We start from the raw sequence: 19,886 nt of genomic DNA, 5'->3' as shown, positions 1-19,886 counted from the left end.
AAGAGAGATCCTAAAGATAAAATACTCATTTGTTTTAGAATTTTGAACCTGACCTCCCTCCCCTTGCCCAGTTATTTTTAGAATGGTCAGTCATGAAATCTTTAAACCTCAGGATAATAAGATTAGTTAGGGTAGATTGGGCTGCTGTAAAAAGAATCCCCTAAAGTTCAGTGATAAAAATACATGTGTTTTTGGCTCATGTGAGAGTCTGAAGTGAGTGTTTTAGGCTGGCAGTAGCTCTTCTTCTTACAGTTTCTCCATGTGGTCATTCAGGCACCCAGGCCAAGTTATGGTCTTCCATCTGTAACATTCTGTTTCAAAATAATACCAACTATTGCCATCTCAGTCCATAGAAAGGGAGCAGGGGCAGAAATCCACATCTAGGGATTTCCTAAATCAAGGGAGGTAGGAGTTGCAAACTTCACATCAGCTCACATCCCATCTTGAAAATCCATGCAAATGTTTATGCATAGCCACAAAAGAGTGGAGAAATACTTCTCCTGGCTAGGCAGCTATGTCCTAGTTCCACTTCTATTATTGAGGAAAAAGGGGAAATGGTGTTTGTGGAGAACTAGCACATTTAACATATAATTTTAGACAAATTATAGACTTTAATTGCAGTAAGTCATTTTAAAATCACTTAGTTTCTATTAAGAATATATAATGTTGGGTACATGAACCAATGATGTAATAGTATAGAAACATTTTTATTTTTAAATATGTATTGGTGAAATAGATTACATTCTTCTTAAAATTGTAAAAGAATACTTTTTTAAAATTCAAAGCAAATCTCATATGAACATTTTTGGGTGTTTTAAATTATTCTAAATTATTTAAGCTTATCAAGTATTAATATTATATATTCCAAACCAAACCTTGCTGGACTTAAAGCTAAAGTTAAATTATAATTTACTATTGTTGCTTTACTATTTGGTTACAATTAACTACTTTCTCCATTTTCCTAAGAAGTCTAATTGTCTTCATCACTAAAGTAAAGCAAAAAGAAAATGAAAAAGAAACCATTACGGCAGAGTGTAAATGAGAGTCATGAGCTGTAGACTAGCTTTGTGGAGATCATCAAAAAAACTTGAGAGATGGCATTTACTATTTGATGAAACTTTTTCCAATGTACTGGTTTTACCTAGACAGGGAAACAAAATTCATTATTCTTTTTATGGAATTAAAAACATTTACATGTTGAACTACTGGTAATAACTTGGTCGCTGGAGTATAACAATTATGTTTTCTAAAATTATAGAAGTAAAAATAGCAATAAGAAATTCATAAACATCATAGTAAACGGTTTAATATTTACTAAAGGAAAAACCTACTAGATTGACAGCTAAATTTTTTGTTTGTTTTTAAGCTATGTTATTTTTTTTATTTTTTATTGAAGTATAGTTGATTTTAATTGTGTTAGTTTCAGGTGTACAGCAAAGTGATTCAGTTATATAATATATATGTATATATGTGTATATATGTAAATGTATATGTATACATTCTTTTTCAGATTCTTCTCCTTTATGGGTTATTACAAAATATTGAGTATAGTCCCTGTGCTATTCTGTAGATCCTTGTTGGCTATCTATTTTACATATAGTAGTGTGTATATGTTAATCCCAAACTCCTAATTTATCCCTCCCCACCCTTTTCCTCTTTGGTAACCATAAGTTTATTTTCTATGTCTGTGGGTCTGTTTCTGCTCTGTATATAAGTTCATTTGTATCATTTTTTTTTAGATTTCACATATAAGTGATATCATAGGATATTTGTCTTTCTCTGTCTGGCTTACTTCACTTAATATGATAATCTCTAGGTCCCTCCATTTTGCTGCAAATGGCATTATTTCATTCTTTTTTTATGGCTGAGAAATATTCCATTGTATATACGTATACCACATCTTCTTTATCCATTCATCTGTTGGTTGATGGACACTTAGGTTGCTTCCATGTCTTGGCTATTGTAAATAGTGCTGCTATGAACATTGGGGTGCCTGTATCTTTTTGAATTATGGTTTTCTCTGGATATATGCCTAGGAGTGGGATTGTAGTATCATATGGTAGCTTTATTTTTGATGACATATACTTAGTAGGTTAGCTGACTAATGTAAAAGTGGAAATATAACAAAAAGTCAAACTCTTCTTTCACATACTTATGTTATGCCTCTGTTTCCTATTCTTAATTTAAAAGTTCCTTACTTTCTGCTAATGGTTCTTTGAAAAAGAAATAAGGAAGATTCTTCAAAATTATTCAAGGATTTTATAGACCACACTATATTATTGAAATAATTTAACTTATCAAAATTAGAAGAGAAATTTCTCACATTATTTTCTTGTTTATAATTTATAATATGGAGGTAAATTTTATGTGTTGGAAAAAATTTTGATTTTGTCTTTCCTCAAATCCTGTGAACTGAAGTTGTTTCTGGATGGTCTGACTTACATATTTTTTAAGGGTGGGAGGAATCTAAAAATGAGAATGCAATTTGCCCCATACCGATATATGTTTACTTTTATAATGGCCAGATTTACAGTTATTCTTAAGTATGCACTAGATTCTCTTTGGTCCCTCAAGCAGTTGTAATACTTAAAACAGACTCATTCTGTTAATTTCATGACTCTTCAAACCAGTCTTTCTTTGAGTCATTGAATTAGGTTAAATGGAGGATCAAGACATCATCTATTTGTCATTAGATGAACATCTACTTTTTCCAGAAAACACTGAGTTCTTCTTAAAACTTTTGAAAAGTATGTAACTCTTCAGACTGTATATTTATTTTTATAATTGTAAATAAGCAATCATGTTGTGTGGAAGCATGCATACAATCAGAATCTTCAAAAGTGTAACAAATTTCCATTTTCCTGCATCATTCTTGTTTTATTTGATTCTTTCAGTTTCTCTTTTTGACAGAGATAGACATATCAATAATTTAAGTGTCTTAGAGTCTGCATGCCCCAAGTCATCCTTCTTTATTCTCCCTCTCCTCCCTTTCCTTGAAATTATTTCTTAAAGAATTAATGGCATTTCTTTATCTTTGGTTGTCAAAGCAACACTTCCTTCTTAAAAATCATCTCCAGCTGGCTTCACTTCTTTTTTTTTTCTTTTTTTTGCGATGAATAAGTCCAAGTATTAGACCCTACCTTATACAAATTATCATAAATTTTGAGTTATTACCATTCAGGCAATTAAGAAGTTTCTCTCTATCCATATTCAATCTTATATCTTAATTTAAACCATTTTTCACAATTTGATTTTCATTGGAAGTAGAGAAAAATAGATAATCTTACTCATAAAATTCTGTTCTCAAAGTCATACCATGTAATGGATGAAATAGACCATAAAGACCATTTATTCAGCCTAATAACTTAATACGTGATTTCTCCAATGTCCTTGCCACAAAGTTGACTATGCTTTTTTAAAAACCTTACAGTTGTGAGAAACTCACCCCTTCAATCTTTGGATAGCTGTGAATATTGGGAAATCATTCCTCATGCTTAGTTTATTATTGGTACATTTACTCTTCTAAATTATTTTACATGCATTTTTCTCTGAGCCTTCATCAGTTTTAGCATTTACTCATTTCAAGTAGTGTAAATGTAGGGGAGGAAAAATAACTTTTCTTGTACCCTTCAGATTTATTAACTGAGATCCCTGTCGTAAAAGACAGATTAATAAGAGAAGGACAAACAAGTTTATTAACATGTATCTCTCATGTATACATGAGAGATACACAGGGTGATGAGTAACACAAATAGGTGGCTTCAGAATACAGGATTCAATACCATCTTAATGGGAAATGGGGAGGAAGGATGTAGGCCTCTTGGAAGAGAGTAAATAATAATTTTAAGAAAGATGAATTGGTCCCTGGAATAGATGGAAAGTATGATAGTTTGGGAGAAAGTTTACCTGGCTGTGCTATCCACTTCTAGTCTCCTCTTCTGTGAAAAGAGTCAGTCTTTACTGGTTGATGAAACTCCTGGAAAGAGAATCCATGATGATTAAGTTCCTTTTGGAGGATTTGTCTTTAGGTAGATAAGGGAACTCAGAGAAAGCCTCTCCCTGCATTTGCTGTTTTCTAAGTACCTACTGCTCAAAATAATCCATATACCAAAGCAGCTTATTTTGGGGTGGGGTGACATATTTTGCTGCCCTTTAATTGAAACTGAGCTAAACTTCTTACTTAAGACAGGTGTGACAAATAATACTCTCCTATTAATAATGAGCAGGTATCTTGATAAGGGTTGTGCTTATTGGGAAAGAGAAATCTGCATACCTGGTAATATCTGCCATTAATATGGAACAGATGAAGTGATAGTAGCCATGAAGTTGCCAAATTGAAAGAATATTAATTCCAATTTCTCATACTGGTTTAATACATCCATATGGCAAACTCTTCTACATTGTTATAATATTTAATAATGGTTAACTATCACAATCAAGGCTTTCTTTTTTGTCTCCACATAAATTAATACATATTAAGTCTATTCAATTTATTCATCTTCATTTTAATATATCAATATGTATTAATACTTATTTTAATATATATTACAGTTCTATATTAATATCTTTTAAAGTTTTTCATCTTTATTTTCCTAGAAATTTTTTTCTAAGTGTTGAATATTTTGTATTTAATTCATATCTTTCAAAATACTAATACTCCTTTTGAATTTAATCCCCTAAGGTACTGTATTAGTTCATGTTCATCCTCTGATAATTAGACATCAAGATGAAATTTAACAAGCAAGTATTTTATTAGGGGAAATACCTATGGGAGAGAAATGAGGAGAAAGCAGGGTAAGGCTAGGAGAACTTTAAAGCACATGCATTCTGACCCCAAGTGAAGAACAGGGAGAAAAGCTCATATGTAAACATCCTAGCCTACTGTGTCATTTGAGTGACTAATGTGTCATTTCAGTAAGTTTCTGCATGATGACTGGGGAGTCAAACCATGGTCTGATGTCAGAGATATATCCTGTGTTTCCCAGGAAGGGACCTACCTTAGCATCTCCGCTTTTCTTAATCACTCTGAAAGCAGTCCCTAGGAACATGACCTTCATACAAACACAGAAATATACTTCAGAGCACAGCAACTGGAACCTTGGTCAAGCATACTTCCTATAGTTGGAGATCTGAGAGGCACACTCTCATTGCTGCCTCCTGTCTTCATATCGAATAAGAGGTTTTCAGTCAATTATCTACATCGATCTTCTGGAAAATAGTTACACTCTCATAGTCAGAAAATACATTTTATATATCTTTCATTTAATCCAGACAGAAATATCAAAATCCCAATAGTAGTTCAAACACATAATATTACTTGAGAATAGATTGACTCCTGTAGGTCAAGTGAGTTATCATTCAGAAGCATGACATTTGGCTTTCATTTCAAGGTGATGGACTAAGACTTAAACACACTGGGATTCACTAGTCATGAGTTTTAGAGGTAAATACCATGGAAAGGTCAATGTGTTTGGAACAGACCATAGAGTCTAAATGTGAATATTGATTTTGAGTGGGAAATGCAGTATCTTATACAATTTATCAAAAATTTTACTAAAGATAATTATTTACAAATTTTCTAAACAAATATGTTACCAATATAGGATACCTTGGTATTTATTTAAAATGGAAGTGTATCAACATTGATTATTAAACTTTGCATGATTTAATGCCACATTTATATTAATTTTTAAGGATTCATGTATTTTAATATGTAATTCCCATAAACATAGAAACTCAAAATTTATATTTGTATATATAGAAAAGAGAAGGGGCAAATATTTGTAAGGTATTTTTATTACCCTCTGGAACAAGTTGTTATTTTTCTCTTAGAAAGATATCGTAAGTCATTTTCAATTTCTAGTATTACTCAAATTTAATATATCAAATCCAAAATAAGAATAACATACATATACATATTTTGACTTTCTAAAAATTCAGATACACTTGAATGAAGAAAATAATCTTGTCAGTTTTCCTGTTAAAGTAAAAATTTGATACTTTGCTGATTAATGTGCATTAATCTTGTAACAAATTACAATGCAGAAATTTTGTACACTTTATATTCAAAATAAATTTCTCAAATGGTTTTATACTGAAGAATAAAAATAGAGTAGACTTTATAAAGAACTCTAAAAGATAAACGGTCTACCTCCTGATATACAAAAACAGAAAAAGCATAATTTAAAATCCAGAAATCCATTTTTATATACTATGAAAAATGGAAACAATGTTATCACAATGGCCAAGGAAATGATGAGTGAGCAGTTCTAGTTAACATTTCATTATTCAAGAGAATTAAAATTACCTAATGTTGAGGAACATTGCCATTATTCTTATATAAACCATACAAGTTTGGATTCAGGAATTTTGAGAAAAGATTTTTAGTAAGTGCAGTAGTTTAGGAGGAATTATTGGTCTTGCTTTCGAAGAATGAAAAAGAAAAAGAAAGCTATGTGAAAACTAGAAGTATAAAATAAACCCATATGCAGAGAGCATCACTTGATTGCTAAAGTTGTTTTCTATTTTAATTTAGATTTATTGTTCAATGTAAGATCTGACTTTACTTGAAGTTAACCTTTCCTGTCTTTTTTTGGCACTACTAAAATATTGCCTCAAAAATAATAGATTTTGCCTCTTTCACTATTGAGTGACTCTGACAATCCTTCATTTCAGCTTTCATAGGCTTTCTCTGTATCCACATGGAATTTAATTTCTCCTTCACATGTTCAAGGTTATGTATAGTTTTTGACATTTGCTCACAGAGCAGAGTGAAGCAAGTCTTCCAACAACAAAGGACTCAGGTTCTAACAGTTCATTTTAAATCCACTGTTTAGAATTTAAAACAAATTTTTCCATACAAAGAGTTACTATAGATTCTGTTCTTTCATTGCATTCTCTCTATAAGAAATTTTGGTTCAAGTACAACATATAGTACATTACTTTTATTTTGTTAATAGTTAATGTAAACTTTTTTTTTTGAGGAAAAATAACTTAATAGTGTCCTAAGGTTTAAATCCTGGCTGCACCTTTTATCAGCTGTTGCTTGAATTTGGGCAAGTTACGTAAGCTCCCTGAGGCCAACTTCCCTAGGGATCTGATACTTACTTTATATACAAGAGAAAGTACTTTGTAAAGTGCTAGGCACAGAAAACATGCTTAAGAAAGTAGTTGTGATATTCTTATTTAATAGGCTTATGCCAGGTGTTGGTCATGCAAAGATTTTTTTTAAATGTAGTTTTTGTTTTCAAGGAGTTTAGACAGAGGAAGGAAAGAAGCAATCCTAATTGCCTGACTTCTGGCTGCCCCCATGTGATGAGATGAAAAGCCTCTGTTTCTGTGTTTGGAAGAATAGCACACATTTACCATATTTTCAAAACAAGAGAAGTGGGAATAAATAATTGCCTAAAAGCAAATAAAGATATGAGGAAGAAAAAGTAGATACTAAGCAAAACAAAATGTCACAAGTTAATTTCTCTACCCTCATTGGTTAAGAGATCTTCAGCAGTTTTTGATTTTAAAATATTCTAGGGAAATATCACTCTAGTTGCAAGGTGGGGAATGAATTTCTATGAAATTTGAATGTTAGTTTAAATAATAATGCCTTGAATATATATGTGATGGTTAAAGATATATGGTTATAATTACCAAATGTGGATTGTTATTCTTTATATCATCTTCTAATCATCTTCATAAACAAAATAGCTCCTTCAATGATAGTCATGTAGAGGGATATTCCCACACTTAAGAGTCAAGTTCCTGATGTCCAGGATGAACAGGGCCCCTTACAGAATTGTTTGTGAAGCGTATTTCTATCTCACTGATGCTATATTTTACTTGTCTTTTTACCAAAGTTCTCAGAATGTTCTGTGAGCAGTGAATTTCAGTTCAGGGTAGGATGAAAAAGATGAAGCAGGAAAACTAGTTATTTTTCCTTAAATTTTACTAATTCATCCAGCATCTTTGTCCACTAATTTATTTAACAATTAAAAAAAATACAGGGACAGGGCTTCCCTGGTGGCGCAGTGGTTAAGAATCTGCCTGCCAATGCAGGGGACACGGGTTTGAGCCCTGGTCCAGGACGATCCCACATGCTGCAGAGCAACTAAGCCTGTGAGTCACAGCTACTGAGCCTTCGTGCTGCAACTACTGAGCCTGTGTGCTGCAACTACTGAGCCCGCGTGCCTAGAGCCCGTGCTCCACAACAAGAGAAGCCACTGCAAAGAGAAGCCTGCACACCTCAGTGAAGAGTAGCCCCCGCTCGCCGCAACAAAGACCCAACGCAGCCAAAAATAAATATAAATTAATTTTAAAATATATATATAGGCACAATGCTATGTACAGAGTATAAAATAGAGCAGTTAATAGGGAACACATGGTCTCTCTAAAGTGTTTAATTCATAAGAGAAGACAAACATTGAAAATGTTTACAAATGAGGTAAAATGGCTGCTATATTCAAGTGGCATTAGTTCCTTTCCTCATCCTGTCAATGAATATTTATTGAATACATAACTGCACTAGAAATAATAGCACTGAACAAAATATACATGGTTCCTACCCTCAGAGATCTTATAATATATGTAGTAGATAGAAATTAATCAAATGATCATAAGAAACAGATTATAATTACAAACTTATGTGATATCGAAGAAAGGAAAAGAAAAGAAAAAAAAAGTGCTTTATGAGCACTTATAACAAAGCACACAACAGCAGCAGTGGGGGATATTAAAGCAAATTTGAGAAAAACAGGAGTTGAGATGTCAATAAGTAGTAATTAGACTTGTAGGTGAAGGAATATAGTGGACTCAGGAATTGGAAGGAAATTGCATAAAAATCCTAAATTGGAAAGGAGAAGACACATTCCAAGATTTAAAGAAAGGTTGAGGAAGAGAGAATGAACGTAAACTACTGTAAGATGAGGCAGAAATTTGGGGCATATTAGAGATTTGAGTTTTATTCTTTGAGCACTGGGAAGCCATTGAAATATGGTAAGCATGTAGTGGGCTAAGAAAGCTCAGATCGATAGTGATGTAAGTACATGTGAACTTTAAAAAGATGACAGACCACTCTGTGGAAGTCAGACAGGAAAGTAGTCAAAATGGATGAATATGGACTGGTCAAAAAAAACTATAGTATTTGAAGCAAAGAACAATGACAGCTGGCCTAGAGTAGGATGTTGGCAAAGGAAAATTGATGAGACCTAAAAGAAAATCTAGACAAAGCAATGTTAAAGTGGAAACCTAAAGAAGTGCCCTAAAGAACTTGTCAGGGGAAGATTGTGCTAGGAAGAGAGAGCAGCATATATAATGACCCAGAGAGAGGAGAATTGTAAAATGTTCTAAGAATTCAAAGCCTAGTATAGACCACAGAAATCTCTGGGAGAGAGTAGTTGGTGATGAGAAGGGAGACATAAGTAGAGTCAGATTTTGAGGGTATTTATGAGCCATATTAAAGGCATTGTTCATTTTCAAGGAGAAATTTGAGGACACTGAAGGAATTATCTCTAATTTTAATCCATCACACCATGCCAGTATTCTCCTATCTTCCTCAGCAAAAAGTGGAAGAACAGTTAAGATTAGAAGAGTAAAATATTTTATGCAAATATTTAATGAGGTAAATGCCACATTTTGAATGATGATATAAAAACAGTAGCATTTTAAAAAATATATTCAAAATGTCACACATTATTTCTAATTTTATAACATTTACATCTCAAACTAAAAAATTATTCCAGGATTAAGAGGTTTTACATGAATATTTTATTTCTTTATTTTTATTTCTCAGTGTATCAAGTAGGTATTATAGAAAAAAAGAGGGAAAAATCAAATTGCCAATCATACATAGTAAGCATAATGAATCTGTTTTTGGTAAATGGACATTTAAAATCTTTATCTAATGGATTCTAAATAATAAATTACCATATTTAAAGGGAAATGTTGATAAACATTTATTAAACAACCTCTTGTTTGTTAAAACAATCTCTCAGGCTTTTCAAAGTTTAATAACTAGGGATGCTGTATGGATAAAAGAACTGGGTAGGGGATATCTAGCTATAAATTTTTTTCCAGGTTTTTTTTTTTTTTTTTTGCTGTATGCGGGCCTCTCACTGTTGTGGCCTTTCCCGTTGCGGAGCACAGGCTCCGGACGCGCAGGCTCAGCGGCCATGGCTCACAGGCCCAGCCGCTCCGCAGCATGTGGGGTGTTTCCAGACCAGGGCATGAACCTGCGTCCCCTGCATCGTCAAGCGGACTCTCAACCACTGTGCCACCAGGGAAGCCCCTTTCCAATTTTATTGACATATAATTGACATGTACTATTGTATTCATTTAAAGTGCACAACATAATAACTTTATATATGCATGTATTACAAAATAACTACTACAATAAGTTTAGTTAACATTCATCACCTCATATAGTTACAATTTTTTTTCTTATGATGAGGACTTTTAAGATCTACTCTTTTAGCAACTTTCAAACATACAGTATAGTATTTTTCACTGTAGTTGCCATGCTGTACCTTCATTCCCAGAACTTACTCGTCTTATAACTGGAAGCTTGTACCTTTTGACCACCTTCACCCAGTTCCCTCACCCCCCACCTCCCACTTCTGGCAGCCACCAATCTGTTCCCTGTTTCTGTGAGTTTTTTTTTTTTTTAAGTTTCCACATATAAGTGAGATCATACAGTATTTGTCTTTTTCTGATTTATTCCACTTAGCATAATGCCCTCAGGGTCCATCCATGTTGTCACAAATGGCAGGATCCCCTTCTTTTTCATGACTGAGTAATACTTCACATATTTACATATATATATAAAATATATATCATAATAAAAACTAAATCTAGAATTAATGTATTGATTACTTCTTTAGCCAAAACTTGAAAATGAAATACCCCCACTTCCTAAAATAATGTTGAATTTATCTGTCTTAAGGTATTGAATACTTAATCCATCTTAAGATATATATCCTCCTACCTAGATAGCATGATTGTAAATATTTACTGTCTTTCTAGGGTATGAATAACACTTAATGAAAAATGATTTATCCCTTTCTTTCTTAGAAATTCTAGCAGAATTTGAACATCTATTTTTATTATGCTATTTTTGAGGTAGTACATTCATTCAACTGTTAAAAGTAGAATTGAATTGAAATATTAAATGCTCTATCAGAGTATCTGTTTTTCTTTTTTGATGTTATGTGTATGACTACACTAATATATTTCAAGATTCTATGGTGATTCATTAGGTAAGAAATAGTTTCTTACCTAATGGCATAGAGTCTAGTGGAATCAATAGAAAACAACAAATAAAAGCATTAGAGAGCCTGTTTCAGAAGATTACTGTCATGCCCTTCAAAAAGTCCAAATGTACAGATTCATCTATAAAGGAGAAAATAAACACTCCTTTTTTTTTAAACATCTTTATTGAGGTATAATTGCTTTACATGGTTGTGTTAGTTGCTGCTGTATAACAAAGTGAATCAGTTATATGTATACATATATCCCCACATCTCCTTCCCTCTTGCGTCCCCCTCCCACCCTCCCTATCCCACCCCTCTAGGTGGTCACAAAACACCAAGCTGATAAATAAGCCAAAATACAAAACTGTTTTCTCAGAGGTTGTTACTTAACGACCTACATCGTAGCCTATTTTTAGTAAGTAAATCAATTAGCCAGAAATGAATATGCCTGGTCTAGTTATTCATCAGACCATGCAGCCCGCTGATTCCACTTACAGATACTTTGTTGGTATTTGGGGAATATAAAATATAAATGATGCATGCCATGTTTACTACTGAACTTTTAACCAGATATCTGGTATTAATGTATTTACTACATTTTACTGTAACTGTTTACACAACTATCTGGTTTGCTTGTGAAGCTATAAACTCCATGACTGCACAATTCACTTCCTCTATCCTTTGTGTCTTTACTGCCTAGTGGATGTCAGGCACATGGTATATGTTCAGTAAATATTTATTGAATGAATGAGTAAACCCCTATGCATAAAATAGTTACTTTTTAAGTGATTTTGTTGTTGTTTAAGTTTCAGAGCCAGCCTATACCAATCCCACCCCACAGTAGTTGTTTTTGAATGAAACCCCAAAAAGTCTATGAATTTAAAGCTGTAAAGACAGTAAAAAGAAAAATATTATCCCCATCTCAGATATAAAATTGATGTGATTGAGAACTGAAAAGGGAAAATCAGAGTGCATAAAACATAGTCTATAATATTAGCCAAGATAGATATAAGTATTCCAGTTTTATTTTTATTGTGTCTACTGTCTATGAGACAAAGCTACACATCATTATAATATTTAAGCTAAACTTCCAGAAGCGTAGCTTATAAAGTGATATATTAACAATGGCTATAATTTATGGAGTACCTACCACATGCTAGGTGTAAGGAAAACTTTTTGTATGCATTATATCCTTTAGTGAACTCAACAATCTTCTGACTAGTTAATGTCCCCATTTTACAAATAAAGAAATAAGGTCAGGGAAACTAAGAATTTTCCCAAGGTCACATAGCTAGTAAATATGAGAGCCATAATTCAAACTCAGAGCTATTAGAATCTGAGAAGAGTGTTCTTAGCTTAATTCTAGTCTGTGAAAGGACATTCACTGCTGTAGAGTAAGCACTAAAGGTTGGTGAGTAGAGTGAGGGAAGCAAAGGACAGAGGAAGGCAGCAGGGAGAAAGTCCATTATTCCCCAAAGACATGATTTCAAACCACTCCTATCTGAATCACCTGGGGACCTTTTATAAATGATAGTCCTGGATCTGACTGTATGGACCTACTAAATGGGAATCTTTAAGCATGATGCAAAAGTCTGAAACTTTAATAAGTTATTCAGTTAATTTTTACAGTTTAAAGTTTTAGAGCCAATGACTAAGAAAGATTAAACTCTATTAATTCAAACAGTAAATCAGTCAGTCAATCAATCAAACAAACAGACTGCAGATGTAGCTTTCAAGTAGTTTTCTGAACTTGAGAAAGTGCTTACTACTCAGGACCTCAGTTTTCTTGTCTTCCAGACGGGGTCACTTCATGGATCTGAATAGAAGCAAAACTCTTAACAATAGTAAGTTTACTTCAGAAAAGATGTAAAAAGCAGTGTCTAACCATTGGTCTTTCATTCATTTTCTTATCTACAATCCATCCTAAGAACTGTAGGAAAGCTGGCGTCTCTCTCCTGATTCATGTCTTTTTTAGACTGTTTTTCTCAGTTAAATATGTCAAATTAGATCACCCTGATGCAATTACTCCAAGGTTACAAATAACAGGAGTTCCAGTGGGTGTTTTTTTTTCCTTCCCATTTTCATTAAATTCCCTCATAGTAGATATAAAATCAGTTCCTTAATTGGCACTGATTTGCAAATATATTGAATTCAAACATGTCAAAATAAATTAATTTGTCTCTCAGTAGAAAGCAATACAGCCAGATTGAATCCCAGTGAAATTTTATAGCACTTATTTACAAACACTTTTATATCCTAAACTGTACAGCATTTAAAATAATTAGGAGCTTTATGCAGCACATATAACATTTACTTTTACTGCTACTTCTTAAAACCAATGATAAAAGTAAATTTTAAAATAATTCTTCCATTTTATATTTATACTGTAAAACTGGGGCTAACATTTGGAAACCACACATTCCGTTATTGTCATTATTCAGATGACCCAGATACATTAAAATATTTAATTGAGAGATTTATTGTAATCTATATTTTCCAAAAAATCAATTTTAAATGTTAAACAAATATCTATGAATTAGTTTATACATTCATAAGAAAATTATGGTGTATGTGTTTTGCATATAAATTCTGTAGCAGTTAACTTTTCTAGGTCACACTTACTTTATTTGCAAAAATGTATTTCTAAACAACAGATTTGGAGTTATTTTGATCAACTTTCTTCTTACTAAAGTGCACCTATTTGTAGTACACTTATGATTCAGCAATAAAACATATCAAACCACAAAAAGACATGGGGGGAGGCTTAAGTACATATTGCTAAGGAAAGAAGTCAGGCCCCAAAGACTACATACTATATGATCCCAACTATATGACCTTCTGGAAAAGGCAAAAGTATACAGACAATAAAAAGATCAGTGGTTGCCAGGTATTTGGGTGGGGGTAGGGGGACAAATAAATGAGGAACAGGAGATTTTCCATCACTGAAACGATATTCTGTATGATACTGTATGTAATGGTGGATATATGACATTATACCTCTGTCCAAACCCATAGAACATAAAGAATGAAACCTCATGTAAACTATGACCAAAGTGCTGCCTTTGAGGGATAAGTAGTAGCCAGTGCTGCCATCTGGAATATGTCAGGACATGTAGGCATTAAGCCCAATTCAGATCGAGCTTTGTGAAAGAACCTTTAGTGAAGGTCCTTCCTTAAGGCATTTTAAAAATGTAAAACCGTTAGTCACTCCAGGGCTCCAAAGTCCATGTCTGTTTAAAATATACCATTTTCTTTAGCATCCTCTTTGCAACCCTTTTCTGGGGAAAGGGAATCCAGTAGGTCTTTTGACTCTTAAGCTTCATCAGTAAGTCTATATATTTTCACTAGTGAGCCCTAGCTCTTTCAAGTGTCTTTTATTGTAAGAGGGCTTTTTCTCAATTATATTGGCAGTAAATCTGGCTTTAAAAAGTAGAATTCTTGAATTTCAGATTCCAAACAACTATTAGTTTTGAATTAGTTATTAAAAAGTTAAATTGGAAGAGGGTTAATGATACATTGTTTATTATAAAATGGATGAAGTGCAACTACAATTATGTGAATTGATAGCAAGAGAAAAAAATTATTTAAAAAAAGTGGCTTATGAGGAATCATTTATTTGGCTATAATTCTTTGCTTCTGAAATTAATCAATAGATTTTGATTGTATTCTACAGGAAGAAGGGGAACGATAAATCACATTATATCGGACTCAGAATGGTAGAATTGGAAAATACTTTACAAATAGTTTACTGTAAAAATCATAAATTGTCAGCCCACAGATCAAACCAAGTCAGGCGATGCTTTAAAAAATAAATTTCGTTGGATGCCAAAATGTAAAAGATCATAGAATTTACATAAAAATTTGAATTTCCTTTTTCCATTTTAAAATCACTCTGGACTTGCATTATTGCATGCTGATTACCCTTATTAAATAGAGTATGTAGTGTCCAATTCCTTTCCACCCCTTTCTCCATTAATTTATTCCAAACCCATTTTATTTAACTTTCTTATCTTTTTATCCTCTCTAACATCTGATTTTATGGATCCTGATTTACACCAACTCCTTCATCTTATATTCAAGTTATATGTGACTCCAAAGGGAATATGTAATTTGCCCCATCATGTAACTTGTACTTTCCAGGGCATAAAACAAAAATAAAATGGGCCTTCCCTGGCAATAAAATAGAAAAGAGTTGAAATTTTGTAATCTAATGCCCATTATCATAAAGGTTGATTTAAATATGCTGATTACCCTTATTAAATAGAGTATGTAGTGTCCAATTCCTTTCCACCCCTTTCTCCATTAATTTATTCCAAACCCATTTTATTTAACTTTCTTATCTTTTTATCCTCTCTAACATCTGATTTTATGGATCCTGATTTACACCAACTCCTTCATCTTATATTCAAGTTATATGTGACTCCAAAGGGAATATGTAATTTGCCCCATCATGTAACTTGTACTTTCCAGGGCATAAAACAAAAATAAAATGGGCCTTCCCTGGCAATAAAATAGAAAAGAGTTGAAATTTTGTAATCTAATGCCCATTATCATAAAGGTTGATTTAAATCTAGCCAGGAGAAAATTGCATTTTTTTTTTCTTTTTTGTGGTACGCGGGCCTCTCACTGTTGTGGCCTCTTCCATTGTGGAGCACAGGCTCCAGACGCGCAGGCTCAGCGGCCATGGCTCATGGGCCCATCCACTCAGTAGCATGTGGCATCTTCCCGGACCGGGGCACAAACCCGTGTCCCCTGCATCGGCAGGCAGACTCTCAACCACTACACCACCAGGGAAGCCCAGAAAATTGCATTTTTATAGTATGTTTTGATTCTGGTAGAAAGAAGTATGTTGGAACAATTAAGACAAAGGTTAATGAGATATTTTGTCTAGAAGTAAATCTGTTTTAAACATTTACTAACATAGAAGTTTAAATGTTTTTTAGTGGTAGGCGTAGGATTTGAATTCCTTCTTAAACTATGTCAGTTGCTTTTTCCAGTATTAATCATTTTCATCCTGATTGTACAAAAATATGCATAAAATATTTTATTTTTAAAGTTTGAAATGAAAGATGGCATTTTTATAATGTTAAAGCTGAAGGCGTATTAGCTGCAGACTTTATATTTCTATACTTTATAAGGATCAAGAGTTCATTATGAAATAATTATGGAAAGTATAAAATTTAGCTCTTATCTCACATAGTAACAAGATAGGTGAGTAAACAATTTAAACAGCTTCTGTTTCCACAAAAAGAAATTCAGTATATGAAAATCATCACAGAATATGACTAACATATGTTTTCTTATATCACACTTAAGTTGTATGAAATTTGATCTGTCATTAACAATTCATTGCTCTAATATCCAAGCCATGTGTATTAGTTGTCTGTTGCACCATAATAATACTACTGCAAATGTAACGAGTTCAAACAACACACTTATTATCTTGAAGTTTCTGTAGGCCAGGAAATTGTTGGCTGTGTCCTCTGTTTCATAGTCTCACACAGGTTTTAGTCAAGATGTTGGCCAGGGCAAGAATCTCACTTGAGGCTTGACTAGAGAAGGGTCTACCTCCAAGCTCATGTGGTTGTTGCTAGGATTCAGTTCCATGTGGGATGTTTTACTGAGGGCCTTAGTTGCTTGCTGATTGTTGGTCAGAACTCACAATTCCACATCTCCACTCACTTCATTAAATCCAGCAAGGGAAGTAGTCAGAGTCCGCTAGCAAGAAGTTACAAGTTATAATCTAATATAACATAGTCACTGAAGTGACATCCCATCTTGTTTGCTGTATTCTGTCCATTAGAAACAAGTCACAGTCTGCCCCTCCTACAAGAGGAGATACACAAGGGTAGGAATACCAAGGTGAGGATCCTACTGTGTTTCCATAACTCTTTAATTTTAACCCTTTCCAGGTTTAATGATTTCACAATCACCAAGGTCAACCACTAGCCAATGTTGCAAACAACAATTAGTCTTAATGTCTGTTTATAATCTAAAATATCATAGAAAAATATATCTATTCATAATCCATCAAAACTAACCTTAGTGTCACTTTTCTAAGTGCCTTCCTTTTTGTGGTAGTCTACTGTCATTTTCGGTTCAGAATTACCAAAGGCATCCTTATTTCACTAAACTGACACTGTGACAATGCCTAGGTAAATTGCTTATAAACTATAATTGTGTTACCTCAGATATCTTTCTTTAGAAGTCTACTTAGGTAAATGTATCCTTTTCTTATCTAAATATTTTTTTATTCTTTGGGACTCTTTTGATTGCAAGTGATTGAAATACTAGATAAAGGAGAATGTATCGTTTTAGTAACTGAAATGATGAGTTTACCTAGCTTCAAGTATAAAAGCATTTAGATTACTAGTCAAAGTGTACAGGATGTATTTTCAACCTTTAGTTATTTCATTTGTGTTGCTTTATTATCAGATAGAACCCCCTCATAGGGAGAAACATTAATATTCTAGTCAATAACAACAAAAAAACTTTTTTTTTTTGGTTACAGTAACATTCTTGGACAAGACTTTCATTGGGTTTGCATGAAACATTTACCACACATGAACATACAGCAAAGCAAAATAAAGTGCCCTCATTGGCCAGAGCTGGGTAGTGTGTGTCTATCAATATACCTGGGGGATTGGGTCAATTCTACCCAAACCATTTAGACTAACAATGAAGGAGGTATGGTTATCCAAAGCAATATCTGGATGCTATTAACAAAAGAAGGCAGAAAATATGCAGAGAAGTAAAATTAAACAAATAAATAGATAAATACTTTATAATTTTCATTAAAAAATTATACAGGTTAGTTCTTACTCTTTATCAAGAAATAGTTATTGACCATTCACTGGAGATATGGACCATCATTAGGTGCTATAACATCTGTCTGTAAGATAGATCATTTTACATTTAGATAATTTTAGTCTATCAAGTATATGGAGTACAGTGGCAAAGAACATAGCATTTTGGACAAGATGTTTAAGAAGGATTGTATGTAATTAATTTTTCAGACTGTATTTGTAGCTCAGAATTTGTTATAAAAGGCTTCATGTAAGCACAATATAATTGTGTAATGTAATCTAGATTAGAAGAACTGAGAAGATGGAGATAAAAATGAAGGGTAATATTAAGAGAGTAAGTATTACAAGATAAAAGGCCATGTGAAAGAGTGTCAGTAGGATTTATCTTATCAGTTTGAGGAAAGAGGCTAAAGCTTATAGAAATTAGATGGGTTAGATAGATTGGACTTTAAAAAGATTCGGAGATGTTAAAACTTTATATTTAAGAATTTTCTAAATCTGTTGGAGTTGGATGATATAAGTATGTGAATTGTAAGAGTGAGATTGTTTGCATTAGTTTATGAAGGTAAAGTTATAATAGCCTCGTCACAGTGACCAATATTGTAAAATAAAATGGATATTTTGAGAATGAGATACTGTGTTGTTGAAAATATATTTTTAAAATTAAGTATCATGCAAACTATTATATGTAGGATGGATAAACGACAAGGTCCTACTGTATAGCACAGGGAACTATATTCAATATCTGTGATAAACCATAATGGAAAAGAATATGAAAAAGACTATATATGTATAACTGAGTTACTTTGCTGTACAGCAGAAATTAACATAACATTGTAAATCAACTATAATTCAATAAAAATTTAAAAGTAAATAGATAAATAAAATTAAGGGTCATAGTACTGGGGGAATAATATGGTTACAGTTAAGTAAAATAAGTGAATTCAAAAGAAATATTAATTTTGTGATGCCATCCATTCAAATACGTTTAGTACAGTTAAAGTTTAAAGTAGAGCAGGGTAAGGACTAGACTAGAAAGAGATATCTGGAGGCCATTTGCTTAAATATGCTAATATTACCAACATAAAAGCAATATTTTTCTTTAGCAACTTGAGATAGCAAACTGTATCTACCTATTGCATTCTGTCCAGAAGTTGAGACAAGTAAAATGAATTTTATACAATTTTTGGCAGATAATAAAGTAGTAATATACAGGTGACAAGACATTCTTAACAAAGAACATTTGCATAATTTTGAACATAGTTAGGGCTGGAGTCTGAATGTGTTACTTTGTTGAAAAGTTCAAAAAATAGTATTATTCAAATAAACACACACGCACAAAACTAACATATTCTATTATTAAATTCAAAACTCCATCATGACAAAATGGACCAGGAAAATAAATTATCTTCTCTAAACCTGCAGACCGCCTCCAGTAAGTGAACTTGCAACCAGAGGGACTATGGTTGGTGTAATTTCTGCTGCAGCCATCAATCAGAGTATTGTGTACTCCATTGTTGCAGGAAATGAAGAGGGTGAGTGTATGTTTAGTCTGTGTTTTCATCATAAAACAAACTTAGATTTGGAATAAATTTCAGATTTAATTACTCTTTACCCTATTTTTCTAGTAAGATGTGTCTGACTTAAATGTAACTATGTGCTGAATCTGATTAAAAATCCAGTTATATTGACAAATGCTATTTATTTCCCTTAGGGAATACTCAATATCCAATTCTGAAAGTGTTCCCCTCCCCCTGAATTAGGGATATTTTAATAACGTGTTCAAAATTAATGCATACTTTCAACTTTTGGTCATAATCATAGCCTGCAGTAGTCTCTT

At 32.9% G+C, this 19,886-nt stretch overlaps 1 protein-coding gene across 8 annotated transcripts in view; it reads left to right on the top strand.

The window, feature by feature from the left end:
* Window positions 1-19,886, top strand: part of PCDH15 (protocadherin related 15) — a 714,536-nt gene that overhangs the window by 590,800 nt on the left and 103,850 nt on the right. For all 8 annotated transcript variants that reach the window (XM_065894178.1, XM_065894175.1, XM_065894174.1 and 5 more), the window contains one exon: window positions 19,472-19,581. In XM_065894178.1, the coding sequence (XP_065750250.1) occupies window positions 19,472-19,581 (110 nt within the window). The remainder of the gene's footprint in view (window positions 1-19,471; window positions 19,582-19,886) is intronic.

This window comes from Phocoena phocoena, chromosome 16 (assembly GCF_963924675.1).
Source record: "Phocoena phocoena chromosome 16, mPhoPho1.1, whole genome shotgun sequence".
NCBI classification, from domain to species: Eukaryota; Metazoa; Chordata; class Mammalia; order Artiodactyla; family Phocoenidae; genus Phocoena; species Phocoena phocoena.
This window is presented reverse-complemented; position numbering and strand designations above follow the sequence as displayed.